General features: G+C 46.1%; 1 protein-coding gene across 1 annotated transcript in view; it reads right to left on the bottom strand.

The window, feature by feature from the left end:
- Stox1 (storkhead box 1) overlaps nt 1-11,817 on the bottom strand; it is a 35,879-nt gene extending 24,062 nt beyond the window's left edge. Inside the window, exon 1 of the mRNA XM_020177610.2 lies at nt 11,508-11,817. Coding sequence (XP_020033199.1) covers nt 11,508-11,817 — 310 coding nt within the window. The remainder of the gene's footprint in view (nt 1-11,507) is intronic.
- Between the last annotated feature and the right edge of the window lie 6,396 nt (nt 11,818-18,213).

Genomic DNA, 18,213 nt, shown 5'->3' with positions numbered 1-18,213 from the left:
TATGTTCTGTGCTCCTGTGTCTGAATGTATGGCAGAAATTGATTTGGATGTTATATCCTTGTCATAAGTGCTAGAGAGGGATCATCAGATCTGGGGAAGCTGCAAAGAGACTTTCAGAGACTGCAGAGAGTTTATTTTGTGCCCTATTTGCCACCTTTGGGTGGGACTAATGCCTCTTTCTGGTAGTAAGCAGAAAACTACTGGCTTCTCAACCATCCAAATGGAGGCCTGGAATCTTATTAGACTCTAGTATGGAGACAGAACAAGTCTCAGTGCTAGAAATTTGTATTTTTGCCTAAGAAAAGGCAGTATGCAAGACATCATGAAAAGGGGCAGTTTCCAGATCAAGGTATGCTTTTGGAACATGCACTTTTATGTAAAGCAACACTTAGGTTTACTAATGTGCTCAAATCAGATGCCCATATTGGGGCAGTTCACTTGCTTCTAGAAAGGCGTACTGTGTAGAAGAGGGCAGCTACTCTCTTCTGCTGACCTAAGCAAGGAAAAGCCCCTGGTGTTTAGGGGTGGGAGGGTAAGCCAGATTGGCTGACACCTTAATTCCTCAAGGTTGAGGAATGTTCAAACTAACAGGTACTTAAAAGCTGATTTTGCTGGGAAGCACCAATTCCTTGCTGGGCCTGCAAATGAACTAGAAGTAGGAGAAACACTTGGCACCCCTGCTTCCCTTTTGCATCTGCTGTCCTTTGCTCTGACCCATTCTCTCCCTCAGGCCCCCTGGAATCCAGAAAGGACAGGACTAATGGGTAACATGTTTACCAGAAGGGATGGAGAAACCTGCACCCAAGGAAAGAAAAACCAGAGACCCACAGGATACCAACTACTAGGCAATAATGACTTGTTTATCCTGACCAGATGACAGAGACAACAGCTTCTCTGGAACCCCTCCCAAAATTACTCTGACATAATGATCCACAGGAGCACAACTGCAACCAGGACTGTATAACAATTATGAATATCTCTTCCCCTCTGGTCCCAATTCTTTATCTAGTTAAACCTAAAGGTCACTTCTGTACCTAGCAGATGGCTGAAGATGAGCCAAAGTGCTTATTTTGCCTCTTACTGCAGCATGTCCCTCGCCGTGTAATAAGTCTCCTTTCTCTGCCTGTCATCATGTCTCTTTATTTCATGTATAGGGGTGAGTGGCTGAACTGACATGTGGAATCACAAGACTTTGGGCCTGGGGCCTAAAATTCTGATTTCAATCACATAATTTTTCATTTTTCAAGATGTTATAGTTTTTATTCACTGAAAATTGAAAATAATGTGAACAATCCCATATTCTTAGGAAATGGTGACTTATAAATAAATTACACAATAGGAAAAATCAGGACTTACCGGCCTAAGAGAATTGTGCAGTGACTCAGTGACATAGAACATGCCCACCCCTCACTGAAACGCAGGCCCAGAGGTACAAAGGGGCTTGCTCATTAGGGAAGAACTTAGGACTGGAATCCAAGGCTTGTAGACTCATGAGCCAATCATGCCTGGCTGAATATGAAAAAGCAGAGTCTGTGCCATATTAGGATAGAATATTTAATAAAGAGTGACAGAAAGAGGCTTCCCGAACAGTCTGAGAGGCAGACTTGGTCCACTCGTGGGCCAGTGAGGTGCACAATAATAATTGCTAACATTCCTCAGAGCTCACTGGTGTTAGGAACTCTGCCAAGTGCCTTTCATGCACTGCTTCATTTAAATCTCACAACAGCCCTTTGAGAGAGAGAGTAATGTCTATGATACAGAAATGGAAGCAGAGGCACAGTAAGTTTTATGAACTGTCTGCTGTCTTACATGTTAGTACCTATAACCTGACCTCAAACCAGGGAGTGTAGGATCACTAATATTGATTCAGAGTTATGTTGTAAAGACTCCTTCCCCCTTCTTAAATATCTGACTGCCCCACAGCATCAGAAATCCAAGCAGTGACATGAACAGCAACAGCACAGACTACTGGAAGGAACCCTTGCAGTCCACTGGGGCTTAGATAGCAGGTAGTAATGTGGCTGGCGTGGGTCTGACCCAGTCCTCTATAGGGCCTTCCTACTATGGTCAATTTAGTGAACACTAAGGGCCAGGCTCCATGCCTCCACAATGAAGGAAAAATAAGGAAAATAACAAATGTGTTTCCCAGTAGTCCTGCACGGCCTATATCCACGGGGCAGTAAGACTCAGTGCCCCTCACTGTGGCCCACCTGGCACTCACATCAGGGCTGGTTCTTGGTCAACACTACAGAAAAGACTTGATCAATTCCAGACAGCGTGCAGCAGAAGAGAAGCCCTGAGAATACTTCCACCCTCTTAATTCCCATCCACTCCAACCCTGCAAAATGAACTCCCTAACAATTCAAGCCACTATGGTAACATGTGTCTGCTGCCTCTCTTAAAACTTACACTAGGGGCACCTTTTGCTGCCTTTCTAAATATTCTTCCCCTCCAATGACAAGGATTTTTCTAATTCTCCCAGAGGGATTTGCTCCTTTTTGATCTCAGTGCCCCTGTGTCCCAGAGAACTTACGTGGGCCTTCTGGAGTTTCCTTTTTCTCTGCTTCCTCATGTACCTACACTGCCTACCCTTTGGTATATAGAAGGCATTTGGTTTAATAGGCTTTCAAAGACTCCAGAAGTCAAAGGTCAAATTCACACTTGTGACACACAGAGACAAAAAAAAAGATTTAACATGATTTTAATTTTTAGAAATGGACAATTCTTTTTTTTTTTTTTTTGCAGTACTGGGGCTTGAACTCAGGACTTTAACCTTAAGCCACTCCACCAACCCTATTTTTGTAAAGGGCTTTTTGAGATAGGGTCTAGCAGAAATATTTGCCCAGGATGGCTTTGAACCGAAATCCTTCTGATCTCTGCCTCCTGAGTAGCTAGGATTACAGGCATGAGCCACAATGAAATCTATTGAAATTGTTCCAAGAAGGGGGCGTGAAGGGATGAGGGAAAACTATGGAGGGGGTCAATCTAATCAAGATACATCGTACACACATATATAAATGTCACAATGAACCTCCCCATATGTGCTAATAAAAAGAAAGTGTTTATGTAGATTTAAAAAAAAAATTAAACACCAAATTAATCCAAGCCATTATTAAACACCAAATACTTAATATCATGTGCTCTCTGTGTAAAGCAGGAAACTGAGCTTGTTCTTCAGATGGGGAAACTACAGTACAGAGAAGCAGATAACCCAAGTGAATGGCACACATCAGGTAGGCAGAGTAGAATCCATGTGTCCTCACCTCCAGGTGAGAGCACATCAGATGAGGACAAGAGGCCTAGCAAGGCAGTGAAGTGGGCAGCACAGCCCCAGGGAGTCTGTACAAATGGAGCAGTGGGCACTGTGGGAAGATGGACCTCTGGGGTCTCACTGAAGACCCCACAGACTGCATCAAGGCATCTCCTACTACTAGAGAGGCAGGCAGCCTGTTGTGATGTCATTCAGGGTCTGTACTCTCAAGGCCTTTGGGTCCTGCAAGTGGGCAGGGAAAGAATGGAAAAGGCACCCTACCTCTTAACCACCTGGTCCAGCCAGATCTTGTCCCTCCTAGCTGTGGCCCCTCCTAGCTGTGAAGACGTCTGGGAAACATGCACCCTAAATGTGGCAATTTACTTGTGAAACTCCACCCAAGGAAAGAAGGCACAGTCACCACCTAACAAAGCTCTGCCACCAGGGCCATAAGGCCCATGTCTTGGAAACTAACGATCTAGATTGAAAGACAATCAAAATTTCACAAAATGCTAAATATCGATATAATGAGTCCCAACAGCTACTGCAGATAGTTCTTTGAGCTTTGAGCAGGGGAGTTCTTTCGGCTGTCATGGGCTGTACCATCCAGGATGACGGAGGCGACACCAATGCCAGCTGGCTGCAGGGACAGCCGGACATGGGTCAACCCTGGAACTGCGAACTGCCCAAGCAGCCAGATCAGGTGTCCCAGAGGATGTGAAAGCCACAGCTAAATGGGAAGAGGACCTACTCTACCTCTGGAAGTCCAGCACTAGGCAGGGACCTCTGCACTTGAGGGACAGCAGACCTACAAGTCCTGCTTAGAGATGAGAGACTCTGTGAGCAGCGGACATGGGGTCCCAAGAACCCAGAGCAACCAGCAGAGTGATTAACGTGCAGCTTATTCAGAGGAAAACAGCCACATTTGGATGAAGCAAATGCAATGATTAGATCTTTTTTTCGGGGGGCGGGGAAAGGGGGTGCTGCTTTTTAGTTTTGTTTTTCTCACTATGTATGTAGCTCAGGCTGATCAGGAACTCATGACGTAGCCTAGGCTGGCCTGGAACTTGTGATCCCCCTGCCCCAGCCTCCTGAATGCTGGAATTACAGGTGTGCATCATTCTCCCAGTACAGTGGTCAGCTACTCAAACACTAACCCAGGTGTGCTGTCAACATATTTTGTAGTTGTGATTGAGTCTATAGTCAGTTGACTTTAAGGAAGGGAGATTATACTATCTGATGTACATGGGCCTAATTCAATCAGTCAAATGATGTTAAAAGCAGACCTGAGGTTTTCCAGATGAAGAAGAAACTCTGCCTATGAATGGCAGCATTAGCCTCTGTGTGGGTGTTCCCACCAGGACGGCCTGCCCTACAGATTTCAGACCTGTCTTGCCAGCCTCCACAGCTGCAGTAAATCTCTCATACTGGTTGCTTCTCTGAGGGCAAGGGCAGCCTGACTGATACAGGAAGTAGGTCACCTTTCAGGAGCCAGGGAGAAAGGGGAGGCTTAGGCTGGGGCTAGATTAGAGAGCCTTGCAGTGCATGTGAAAGGCTTGGGACTTGAGCAGGGTAAGTGTGTGTCAGTAGTCCCAGCTACTTGGAAGGCTGACGAAGGAGAATTGCCTGAAGCCAGGAGTTCAAGGTCAACCTAGACACTCATTTGAAAAAAAAAAAAAAGGCCCCAATCCTGCCCCAACCCCCCCTAAAAAGAAAAAGTTAAGAGAACAGCAGTCATGAGAGAAAGGATCTGAGCAGATGAAGATTAGAATCAGATCTGTGCTTTAGATGTGAGAACGGAGAGATGTGGCTGGAGAGGTACTGGAATCACAGGGCCAGACAGGAGATGGCACCACCTAAAGGGAAAGCTGGAGCCACAATTCAGGTAACAAGTGGTGAGATCTTGGGTGGACAAAGGCCTGACAGTGGCAATGGAGAGAAAGGGATGGGGGTGGGAGACATGGAAGCGGTAAGCCTCGCGGTATTTGGTGACATACTGGCCTGGGACATGAGGGAATACCAGCTGCTTTTCAGGTTCCTGGCTCTTTTCCTCCCACTGGACCTCAATGCTACATGCCAGCAGCAGGAGGTGTCCTCTCTGACCCACCAGCTGCTTGTTAAGCACCCAGAGCCCGCATACAGATCATGCAAACGGCTGCATGACAGGAACAGGCCCACAAGACATCCTGCTGTGGGCCCTGCAGCTGCCCTGAGCAGAATACGGTAAAAGGCAACATCTGGCAGAACAAAACTAGAAAAACATGGCTGCAGACCTGGGTGGGAAGGGGGGAGATGACAGCAGCAACACAGTCACAACAGCTGTTTTTGCCACTTTCTAGGCCTTGAAGGGCTAAGGGCCTAGTGAGAATTTGACCACTGCCTGGGGAATATGAATACAGAGTGGTGGCTGGTGAGAAATACCAGTCTTCCCAGGAACCTGGGAAGATGGAGGTGAACAGAAAGGAAGGCAGGAAACCCTAGTGGCATTAGTCACATCACACCTGTGAAATGGGCAGACTCATTCCCGCTTACAACCTAATGGAAGAAAAGACAATCAAGCCAGAAGTGACTGGAGAGATGCCAAGATCTGTCCAGGAGGACCAGATAAAACATGCACTTGTTCCTGGTGACTGTGTAAATCATCTTGTCATGGTCATTACTTTCTCTATGACTAGACATCTCTCACCAATGGAATGACATTTTAAAAGGGGAAAACACAGGAAATTTAAATATTTGCTCATGGTCTAGAGATATAATTCAGTGGCAAAGTGCTTGCCTAGCATACATGAGGCCCTGGGTTGGATCTACAGTACCAAATACATAGGTAGATAAGATAGATAAACAAACAAATAAATACATTCCTTCATGGGATTTTGCTTCCAATAGTGGTGGACTAGATCCTTATTAGACTAATCCTCTTGCAAATTTCCAATACAAGCTTTGAAAAAATAAAAACAACCATTACCTACCAAAGGTACTAAAGAACCACTAGAAATAAGAGGGAGAGGAGTGGTCACTCTTGGAAGGGTAAGTTTCCCACTTTTTATAGTTCTTCATTTAAGGGTTGTTCCCTGAAGGAGCCAGGCAAGGAAGCTCAAATTCTGATGGAAACTCACAGTCTTACTGGATTTAACAGGATTGGGAGGCAGAGGAAGGAGGATTGCAAGTCTGAGACAAGTCTGGACTACGTAGCAGGTTTATGGCAAGCCTAGGCTAAAAAGAAAAATAAGGGAAGGAAGGAAGGGAAGGAGGAAGGGAGGGAGGGAGTAAAGATAGGAAAGAGAAGAGAAGAGAAGAAAAAGAAAGGCTTGAAAATAGGGCTGGGTTATAGCTCAGTGATAGTGGTATAGGCTCTGGGTTTAACACACAGAACACAGAATCTGAGGACACAGTTCGGAGCAGTTAAAGCTGAAATGTGACAGGGAAATAAAGGATTAAGTCATAAGGTGGAACTGCAAATTATGCATGTAAACTCGGACTGACTCTGCAGCTGAACTACAAATTGTGCATACACAGGGCACAAGAAGCCTATCTCAAGTTAAAACAACTGGATAGAGATATTAGCAATTCACTACAGGAGAGATAGAGTTCAGAGTTTTGAGTTCAGCCAAGAGAACTGCCTGATTAAAAACCACGTTCAGAGGAACCTAACAATCCAGTGTCTACAACATATCATTTACGGTCCAGTTAGTAGATAACACAGTCACAGGAAAATGTTACTCACACTCAAGAGAAAAGGTAACCACTGGGATGACCCTGAGATGATCCAGATTTTAGAATTTCAAGGATCTTTAGGGCAGCTGTTACAGTTGTGCTAAAAGGAAAATGTGCTTGCAATGAACAAAACAAATTGGAAATCTCACCAGATATCAGAAATCATTAAAATAACCACATGAGATCCACCCAAATATAAAAATTTATGTCCACACAGACTTGCCAACAAATGTTCAGAGCAGCATTATTCATACTATCCAAAAAGTAGGAGCAACCCAAATGACCATCCACTGATGAACGAACAAGCAAAATATCCACATGCAATATTACTCACCGTAAAAACAAATGAAGTACTAATACACGGTACAGCACGGATAATCCTTGAAAACATTATGTTAAGGGAAATACACAAAAGATCACATATGATATGATTCTATTTATATGAAGTATTCAGCTGGGTGTGGGGTACTGGTCTGTAATCCCAGCTCCTCGAGAGGCAGAGGCAAGAGGATCCCAAGTTCAAAGCCAGCCTGAGAAAAGTAACGGCGAGACCCTGTCTCAAAAACAAAATAAAGGAGCCATGTCCTACTGCCTCACACCTAGCTATTTGAGAGGCTAAGATTGAGAGGATCACAGTTTGAGGCCAGCCCAGGCAAATAGTTCTTGAGACTCCATTTCCAAAATAACCAGAGCAAAACAAGGTCTGAACGTAGGGCATTTGCTTTGCAAGCATGAAGCCCTGAGTTCAAATCCTGATCCAACCAAAAAAAATTTAAAAATAAAATAAAGGGCTGGAGAAATGACTCATACAGTAAAGTGCCTACCTAGCAAGCCCAAAGCCTGAGTTCAAACCTTATTTCTGCCCAAAAAAAACCACAATAAATAAATAAATAAATAATTCTCTTTGCCTGGAGATTTTTTCTCCCTAGAAGAAAGCTGAAATAGAGAAAGTGAAGAGGGAAAGAAAAGACACAAAACCTGGAGAAAACACATATCCCTGCAGGTCTTATATCAGGTCTGCCCCAAGGATTCAGATCACTCTTGTCTGCGTGGCCAGGGCACTCCCTCTTCAGGTCTTAAGAGGCCTCAAGAACCCCAGGACCAGAAGCCAGGAGAAGAGCCACAGGGCACAGTTGGGTTGAGATAGCTGGACTCCTCTCCTCCTTTCCCTGTATTTTCTGCCTGAGCTGGCCAGCAAGGCCTCCCCCTGTACCTAAATGCTTTCATGCAGGAGTTCATGAGGCTTAAAAATCCAAAACAACAAATCCACAGCAAAGCAACCAAATTGTTTCTTTGTGTTTTTTTCCAGCAATTTTCTCTTTCCCACAAAAGAGAAACAAGAACAAAGCAAGAGCCCAGTGCCTGTGGCTCACACCTATAAGCCTAGCTACTTGGGAGGCTGAGATCTGGAGGACCGCAGTTTGAGGCAAGCCCAGGCAAACAGTTCGTGAGACCCCCACCTCCAAAATAACCAGAACAAAATGGACTGGAGGTATGGCTCAAGTGGTAGAGTACCTGCTTTACAAGTGTGAAGCACTGAGTTCAAACCTCAGTTCCAGCAAAAAAGAACAGAGCAAGAACTTGCAACAGTGCACTGTGGCTCTTCCCTGCCTTCTTGGAGGCCCATTTTAGATTTTGGAAGCCCATGCTGCCAGAGTTGGGAGAGACAGCAGACTGGAACTTCACTTCCTTAGGGGGAGAGTAGTTTCTCCTGCTTTCACCATCCCCTGGGATTCCAAGGGGCCAAGAGCACTCTGATGTGACCCTGAGACCCCAAGTTAGATGGTAACTAGCAACCCTATTCAAAACAAAAGCATCCATCACATGGCATCAAATAAGATCTTTCCCCATTTTGCACCTCAAAATTACCTTCCTCTGGGTGCTTTTATCAAAATTTCAGCTGAATGTCTAAATACTTTTAAAAACTCAATCAAAAACCTCTTACTGCCAGGCATGGAGCTCATGCCTGTAATCCCAAGAGATGGGTTGGGGATCTGGGTTTGAGGTCAGTTCAGGGAAAAAGTTAGCAAGAACCCAATCTCAATCAATAAATTGGTTGAGTCCTAATAGGTAGGAGGATTGAAGTCTGAGGCCAGCCTTGGAGGAGAAACACAAGACCCTATCTAAAATTAATTAAAGAAAAAATGGTAGGGGTATGGCTCAAGTGGCAGAACACCTATCTAGTAAGCATGAGGGCCTGAGTTCAAGTCCTAGTACCACCAAAAAAAAAAAATTCCTCATTCCTTAAACACAGAAGGAAGGGATACCACACAAAGAAGACCTGAACAAACAGGCCCTTGCTGAGATTCCACCCAGTTTCTGACTTCTTTAGTCATAAACTTTGTGTCTGATTATATTTCTATATGCATGCTCATTCGTCTTAAGTTCTTCTTGAAGCTAAGCATAAAAATGGACAGTTTGCCAGGCTCTGCTCAGTCCTGTAATCCTAGCTACTTGGAAGGCAAGGCCAGCCCAGGAAATAATTCATAAGACCCCATCTCCAAAATAACCAAAGCAAAATGGTTACACTGGAGGAGTGGCTCAAGTAGTAGAGCATCTGCTTTGCAAGTGTGAAGTCCTGAGTTCAAACCCCAGTCCCACCAAAACAAACAAAAATGGAGTTTCCCTGGGTCTTTGGGTAATGTCTGAAGACGCCCACGTCACATAAAACTTTGATTTAAAAATCTGTTATGCTTTTCTCTTATTAGTCTGTCTTTTGCCCATAACAATGAGTAAGGATAATATCACACCTTTCTGTCCCCATACCAGCTTGCACACTGCTCGCTGGGCTCAGCACAGCCCTCTCTCATTTCACCCTCTCTTATTAGACCCCCCACACATCTACTCCCTCTCTGCAACACACTCCATACTCACCCTTTGAAAGGGGGCAGGAGAATCAGAGAACGTAACAGCTAATTCAAACCAGAGAAACCCAGGACACAGAACTGAAAAGAGGTTTTCATGCAGCCAGTCTGAAAGACCCCTTTCCCCGGTGAGGATTTTGGCTTGGCTACTTGGCTCGATACTTGCAGAGCCAGAAACCTATTTTCTTCACTCACTCCTGCGTGTAAAAGGAGATGAAAGGAAACGTGCCTCCATGGTTTTTCAATGAGTAAGGGTTTTTTCTTTTTTCTTTTGTTCTTAAGGAAAGAAAAGTGGAGGTGGAGAAGGGGCAAACAATATGAAAGTGAGGCTAAGGTTTATCTGCACTGGCCTGGGCTGCCTGAACTGTGGGGACACCATCTGTGGACACATGAGACATCAGGTGCCTCTGGCTGCCCCGTTCCCTTTCCCTGGGGAACTAAAATAAATGTTTACCTGCTGCTCCTCTTCAGATGGAAGGAGGAGGAGGATTTATGGACTAAGATGGGGGGGTTCCTTGATAGGAATCAAAATTGAGGGCTGTAACAACTGGTGACTTGTCAACAACACACCATCAAATGGCACTTGTGTAGGCGCCAGTGGCTCATACCTGTAATCCTAGCTACTAGCTACTCAGGAGGCAGAGATCAGGAGGATCACAGTTTGAAGCCAGCCTGGGGAAAACAGGTCACAAAAAAAAAAAAAAAGCCCATCACAGAAAGGGCTAGTGGAGTGGTTCAAGGTGGAGGCCCTGAGTTCAAACCCCAGTACCACAAAAAAAAAAATTTAAAGATGGCACTTGCAACCACACCTAAATGCAGACAGACAGACCTAGGCTGTTACTGGGAGCTCACAAGACGTCCCGAATTTAGTGGCCACTCACTCCTGCAGTGGTTTATTTTCTCAAACGAGGAGCTATGTTATACAAACGAAATGGTGCTGCTTTCTAACAAATGGGGAAGTCTGATTAGACTGAGAGGGTGAACCTTCAGCTAATGGAATGGGGTGTGTCCTGAATCAGCGCCGCCTATTTCTCGTTCCTACCAGTCAGGTTGGGGATGTAGATCAGTGGTAGGGCACTTTTCTGGTATGTGCAAAGTCCTGGGTTGGATCCCCAGCACTGCCAAAAAAACCCAAAAAAGCAAGTGTGAAGCCTTGAGTCCAAACCCCAGTACTGCTACCCCTTCTCCCCCCAGCAGTAATGACCCAAATCTTCTGCTAGGCCCTGATTCAGGATCATTCCACCATCCAGGACAGCAGGACATAAAAACCTGTGGATCGTCATCCACTGCAAGTCTGTATGTAGGTTTTTAAAAATAATACTTTTTTTAAAAAAGTCAGCCACCGATTCAGTGGATTCTGGACATCCCAGGGGTCCCCTTCCTAAGCGCCCCATAAAGCTTGCACCAGGGAGCATCACTTTCCCCAGGAGGAACCTGTGCACTCCCGGGACTGTGAGTTGAAGAACGGGACACCTAGCAGCTGGTCCTCGCAGCAGACAGGCGCATCCTGGGCTGGAGCTACAGGTCCTCGCAGGAGGGAGGGTCCCCAGGTTTCTCCGCGGGTCGGCCCTTCTGCCACACGCCTCACCCCCACGGCTCCCTCAGAGCTGCGTTCCCGCCCCTGTGGGCCGCCCTGGCCAGGGGCTCGGTCGGGTCCCCGCAGGTCACTCCGCACTCACCCACCGCCCTGATCCGGAAGCCGCGCGGCGGACGCAGCGTCCGGCGTCGCCAGGCATCGCGCAGCACCTGCAGGCAGGTGGGCGGCGCGCGCACCAGCAGCACCCGGCGCCGCAGCCAGCCCTGGAAGGCCAGCCGTGAGGCGGCGCGCGCCAGCCGCGCGTTCCAGAAGCAGCGCGCGTTGGCGCGGCGGAAGGCGCGGAACACCGCACGCCCGCCGGGCTCCCGCGCGGGCCCCGCTGCCTCGCGCGCGTCCAGCCGCCACAGCACTAGGGCCAGCGAGCCCGGCACCAGCTGCACAGGCCCGGCCATGCTGCGGCGGGCTCGCGCTCCGCTCGCGGGGCGGAGGGTCAGCGGACTGAGCGCGGCGCCGGCTGCCCAGGGAACGGGCCGAGGGGGCGGGGCGCGGGGGTGGAGCCCGCGCCGCGGCCCGAGGGCTTTCCAGGGCCGAGCTTCAGTCCCCACACCCCGGCCAGGGCTCTGTCCTGCCCCGCCCTCCCCGTGGTCGCTCCCGAGCGCCCCGAGGCCCCAGCCCCTCCGCGCCCCGCCCCCCGCCAGGGCCCCGCGGAGTGCCGCAGCCTCCCGGGACAGACGTGCTCTCCAGGAGCTGCCAACGGCAGTGCGAGCTGTAGTGCCAGGAGTCCCCAGAGCTGGACGGGGAGGGTCGTTGCCATCGCTTTGGCATTGGGGTGGACTGCACTTGGCGGTGGGGCAGGAGACCCAGGTTGGAGTCTCAGTTCTGCTTCAGAGGAGTTGGGCAAGTTATTGTGCTCCCCTGGGCTCAGAACTGACCAATCTGCTCGTTTTACGGGAAAGTAAACTGAGGACCCCTTTTGTTTTTGTTTTGGGCAAGCGGGGGTGAGACAGGTTCTGATACTTCAGCTGGCCTTGACCTCGTGACTGCTGGGATAACAGGTTACAGCACCCTTTCATTCATGACTTTGTGAAGTTGTAGTATCCGCCTCGCTCATCCTTTTGCGAGAGGAGCAAAGTAAAGTGTTGGAGAAGTGCGATCTTGATTGGTAAGGCGCAGTGGTGAAATCCAGCCCCAAGGTGGATCTCGGGAGGCTTTAAGAGTCCCTTGGAGCGAAGAGAGGAAAACTGGGATCTTCTCTCCTGCAGAGTGTGCCGGGTATTTCAGAACAATGAGGGACAATTCAGGTACTAAGAAACAAAGATGCTGGAACCCTGATTGAGGTTCTGGGTGAGGGCATGTTGAGAAAAAAAAAATTTGAAGAAAAGAGCCCAGTAAAAGGAGAGGCAGGAAATTGAGCTTAGTGCCAGAACTCAGCACTGTGAGGGAAAGGTGCTTGAGAAGCCATGGGGTCAGTGCAGACTTCGCTGCTCAGCTCATACACCACCACCATCAATACAACTCATACCTTCAGCTATTCCGTGCCTTGTCCCTAAGAAGCACACCACAAGTGATAGATGGTGTTAGTGACAATAGCATTAACTTCAGTACTCTGGATTAACTACTACAGTGTGCATCCCTAACCAGAAAATCCCAGATGCTTCAAAAAGGTTTGAAATTGTTTGAGCACTGACATGATGTAACAAGTAGGAAATGAAATTCCACACCTGCTGTGTGTGTGATACTGAGGACTGAACTCAGTGCCTGGCGCTTGCTGTGCAAGCCTTCTTTCTACTTGCAGACCTGACTATGACTTTAAGTGATGGGTCACAGTCAAAACATAGGTGCACTATTAATAATGTATAAACCCTTCAGGCTACATTTTGGTGGTATTGGGGGTTGAATTTAAGGCCTCTTGCTTGTTAGGCAGTCACTCTGCAGCTTGAGTCACTCTACTAGTCTCATAAACTATTTGCTCAGGCTGGCTTTGAACTGAGATCCTCCTGATCTCTGCCTCTTCCCAACATAGCTCATTATGTATATGAGACTTAGATAAGGCGTACTCAAACTGTATCATTATTCCTGTTTTTTTCACAGAGGAGGAAATTACAGCTTGCTGGAATGAGAAGTATTTCCCAGTCAGGCAGATAGTAAGAAATGAAGTGAGACAACCACTAAGTCAGGCTTCTCTATGACAAGTGTAACTTAATTTTCAATTCAAATAAGCATGTGAACCTGACCCAACCACCATTTCATGTCTTAATTCAGAAGTGAATGGATGGACGGATGGCTGGAGCACAGAGAGGAATGCAGTAGCCCTATGCCTGTGTTATCTCACAGGGTCATAACATTCCCTTGTCTACCATGGCACTCACTGGATCAGGGCTGCCTTCCTGTGTTCAAATCACAGAACCGGGACTTCCTACTCTACATCCCTAGCATCTAGTACCGTGTCTTTCTTATTATAATAATGATAGTGGTACTTTCCATTACTCTTAACTTACTTTGTGGCTAGAACCATGCTACAGTTTTTACATGTGTGCTCATTTTTTTTTTTTTTTGCAGTACCAGAGTTTGAACTCAGGGCCTACACCCTGAGCCACAGCAGCTCTTTTTTGTGATGGGTTTTTTCAAGATAGGCTCTGGGAACTACTTCCCTGGACACTTTGAACTGCGATCCTCCTGATTTCTGCCTCCTGAGTAGCTAGGATTATGGGGTGAGCCACCAGCATCCAGCTGTGTGGTCTAATTTTATCTACAAAATTAATTTTTTGAACAGAGTAAGATTAAGCCACACCTTCTACAGTGAAACAAAAGCTCAGCAAATTTAGGCAGCTTGCTGGTGAGGACAGAGGTACTGGATGGTAGAGCAGTGATTCCAATGTGGTTTGCCCACACATCTCACCTCACTAAATGGTGAGGTGAGGAGACCCTCCCCCTGACTCAACAAACCTATAGTCTAGTGTGAAAACTGGTTCTGAGCTTGAACCCTTCTCTCAAGAGTCCAGGGGCTGCAGCTGCAAGGATGCTGTGAGATAAATGCCAGATTTGAGGTTGTATGGCCTGAAATTATGAAGAACTTTTTTTTTTTTTTTGGCAGTACTGGGGTTTAAACTTAGGGCCTCATGCTTACTGGGTAGGCACTCTACCATTTGAACCACACCACTTACCCTGAATACTGTCTTATTCAGATGTATGAAAGTCTTATCATTTTATAGAAGCTATTCCAATTAGCAACAAAAGAGAAGAAAGACTGTAAGGAGAAAAAAATTTAAACTGTTTATCTCCCTCTCCCTAAAGGAATAACTACTCTCCAAACATCCCCCAAATTCCACAGAATGGAAGTTAAATAGGAAACTGGTCTCATCGCATGGTAAAGCCAGAGAGACAGAGACTTCTCAGGGCCTGTCACCTTGGGTCTCCACCGACCATAACAACATTTTAGGAGACAGATTCAACATCTTTCTCCATTTAATTCAGCACATGAATAGTAAAGTCAGATTTGAACTAAAAAGACTCAAGATAGAAGCAATTGTATTTTTTAAAAATTTTATTTCTGTGGTGCTGGGAATCAAATCCAGGGCCCTGTGCGTGCTAGGGAAGCACTCTACATTCCCCAGTCCTGGAAATTGTATTTTTTAAATTTGTTTTTGAGATGGGGGTCTTACTATGTTGCCCAGGGTAGCCTCAAACTCCTGGGCTCCACCAGTCCTCCTGCCTCAGCCCGCCAAGTAGCTGGCCCTACTGGTGTACACCACGTCTGGCTTTGGGAATTGTTTTTATCTTATATTTTCAGTGGTGTCTGTATGCCTAAGAAATAAGGGTATTCTAAAACTATGTGCAAAGCCAAACAATAGCATGCTGCTATTAAAAGTCATTAAAAAGATTGAGACATCTGGTGTGGTGGCCCACACCTGTAATCAGCCCTGAGGAGGCTGAAGTAGGAGGATCATCACAAATTGAAAGTCAGCCTGGGCTAAATAGTGCATAACAGAAAACAAAAGATTGAGGCAGAACTTTATGTACTGATATAAAACAGTATCTAAGATCTATTTTTGTTTTCTTACAGTGTTGGGAATCAAAACCAGGGCTTTGTGAATGTTAGGCAAACACTCTACTATAGAGCTCCATCCCCAGTCCCAAGATATATTTTTAACTGAAAATAGAAAAAGAAGACCCAGGCATGGTGGCACACACCTGTAATCCCAGCACTCTGGAGGCTGAGGTTAGAGGATCAAGATTTCCAGGTCAGTATAAACTGCCTAATTTACTCTCTCTAGAGTAAATAATTTTGTCAATTAACTTCATTTTTCTCCCGCTCTCTCTTGCGCTGTCTTGTCAAACCTGAAATTACTGCCAGACAGCACCGTCTTTGGAAAGGAGAGTCTCCCAAGTCCACTGATAAGGGTATATACATTCCCTCTCCTGTTATCCCATTGTTTGTGAAGATTTTCATCCAATTTGCCATTCATTGATTTCAAAAGTATAGAGGTCTTCTAAGAAACAGCACAGAGGCTCTGTGAAAAGCTTTTGGGCTTCAGGACACCTGAGGAAGATTAAGATAGCTTGTCCTGTAAAGGAGGGAACAGAAGCTAGCACCTTTGATTGAGTTAAGGCAATGAGACTACTGGAACAGTATCCCAGGCGGAGAGACATTTGTCCATGTTTATGGAAGCAACTCTGAGGACACAGTCTTTGACCTACCACTGTGGGGGCCTCTCTGAGGCAACAGAATTTCAGAAGTTGGTGGTCAGTGCAGGTAGAGAAGTAGCCTTTGACATCAGTACCTATCAGTAACTATGAGCACCCTAGGAGAAAGACCAGGACCCCTCCCCCCATTTCCTAGGCATCATATAACCCACCCCTCCAAGATTCTTAGTCAACACAGTGTCCCCACCCCTACCCCAAACAAGATTCAATTTCTGGCCAACTCTGACAAACAAACCTTAGAATTTGATTTGGTTTAGAAAACTCAATCAGCTAAGTGCAGTGATTCATAGCTGTAATTGCAGTTATTAGGGAGGCAGAGATTGGGAGCATCGTGATCTAAGGCCACCCGGGCAAAAAGTTAGCAAGACTCCATCTCAACCAACAAGCTAGGTGTAGTGGTACATGTACATCTCTGTAATCCCAGATATGCTAGAGGCTGTAGGCAGGAGGATTGTAGTCCAGGTAGCCCAGGTAAAAAATGTGAGACCCCATCTGAAAAATAACTTTAAAAAAGGGCTGACTGCATGGCTCAAGTGATACAGTGCCTGCCTAACCCTCAAGCATTAGACTCTGATTTCAAACCCCAGTACTGCCAAAAAAAAGGAAACAAATTCATATGTGTTCCATAAGTGCTATAGAAGATGAACCTGATCCTTTGATGCTGCTCATGGTTATGTCTGTCCTAAGTAGGACATCAGTGTTCTTCACACTGAGCCCAGACTTCATTTCCTTCATTCCTACAGGTAGCATCCCACGAAACTCAGCTTACAAACCTGTGACACATCCAGGATGATTTTATCTGCTCTCAAGCACATTGTTAGCCATTTCATAACAGTTCTTTGTGAAGGACTATAATATTTAGTTACCTGTCTCATCACGCAAGCTGAGATTTAAGTGTCATGCTCCTACCTGATCATCTATCTCTGCGTCCCCGCATCTAGCCCAGTGCCTGGCACATAGATTCAACTTGAATCAAATCCAGTGTAATTAGTGCTTGCTGCAGGATAACACTGCTTTGTGGCATTCTCACTAAGTGATGTCACCACAAACAAGAACATTTCTGGTTTCAAGATTGAATCACTTGGTTATCCAAACTGGGCCAAGGCAAAGGTGCAAGAAATGACCTCTTCACACAGCCAGACATCGGGGTTTCAGTGATTTCTGTTTATAATACACACGTCATAGTGAGGTGACCTTTGGATTAACTGCTTCAGTTTTTTTCACACCAAACTTCATACGTTATTAGCATGATGGTCATGTACACCTGTAATCACAGCACTGGGGAGGCTGAGGCAGGGAAGACTGGGAGTTAGAGGCCAGCTTAAGGCTTAAGAGAGACCCTGTCTTAAAAAGCAAAACAAGAAAAGTTCCAAAGCTGACAGTCCCTTCCCTTAACTCAGGAAATCAAGCCTGGACACTTATGGCTGACTTAGAAAGCACTACCTATCTGGATACTCTTATTATGCTCTTCTATAGCACTTTCCTTCCCTTCACCAGAAAACAAACCCACTTGGAGGCTTGTTTCTCACAGGGAAATGTGAGGCCTTGCTACACAACTCAGGGTAGGGAATGTTGAAGAAAAAATTACTCATTAGACTGGCTAAAGATGGTAAAGATTATTCATGAGAGGCCATGGCCATGGCGATAGGTACAAAGACCGCTGCAGTGGGGGAGGGAAGCTGGGCTCAACTGGAACTCCAGCAAGAACAAGCGGACAAAAGGCAGCTGGCTTTCTGCACTTTGGAGACATGGAAACCAATAAGCTTTTAACCAAAATAAGAAGACTCCACCACTCCCCCTCCCCTGAAACTCAGTCTTAGAGCCTAAAAATACTATTCCTGAAGAAAAGCCTATCAAGAAGGTGTGCAGTTGAGTGCCCTAGAGCATGAAGATGTCAGCAAAATTCTTAGGTAAGACAGAAAATCAGACTAACCCTTACTATATATATGAGAAAGAAAGAGAGAGAGAGAGAGAGAGAGAGAGAATATGAGAATAAGAGAATGAATGAGAATTAAGTATGGAAGCCTCAGGCAAATTTCCAAGCCTAGTTTGAGGATTTTAAAGGAGAAACCACACTTGAGTTTTATTACAGCAGAGGATGCAGAACTAGCTAGGCCTCTTACCACTGTTTATATGCAAATCCC

This window comes from Castor canadensis, chromosome 7 (assembly GCF_047511655.1).
Source record: "Castor canadensis chromosome 7, mCasCan1.hap1v2, whole genome shotgun sequence".
Taxonomy (NCBI): Eukaryota; Metazoa; Chordata; class Mammalia; order Rodentia; family Castoridae; genus Castor; species Castor canadensis.
This window is presented reverse-complemented; position numbering and strand designations above follow the sequence as displayed.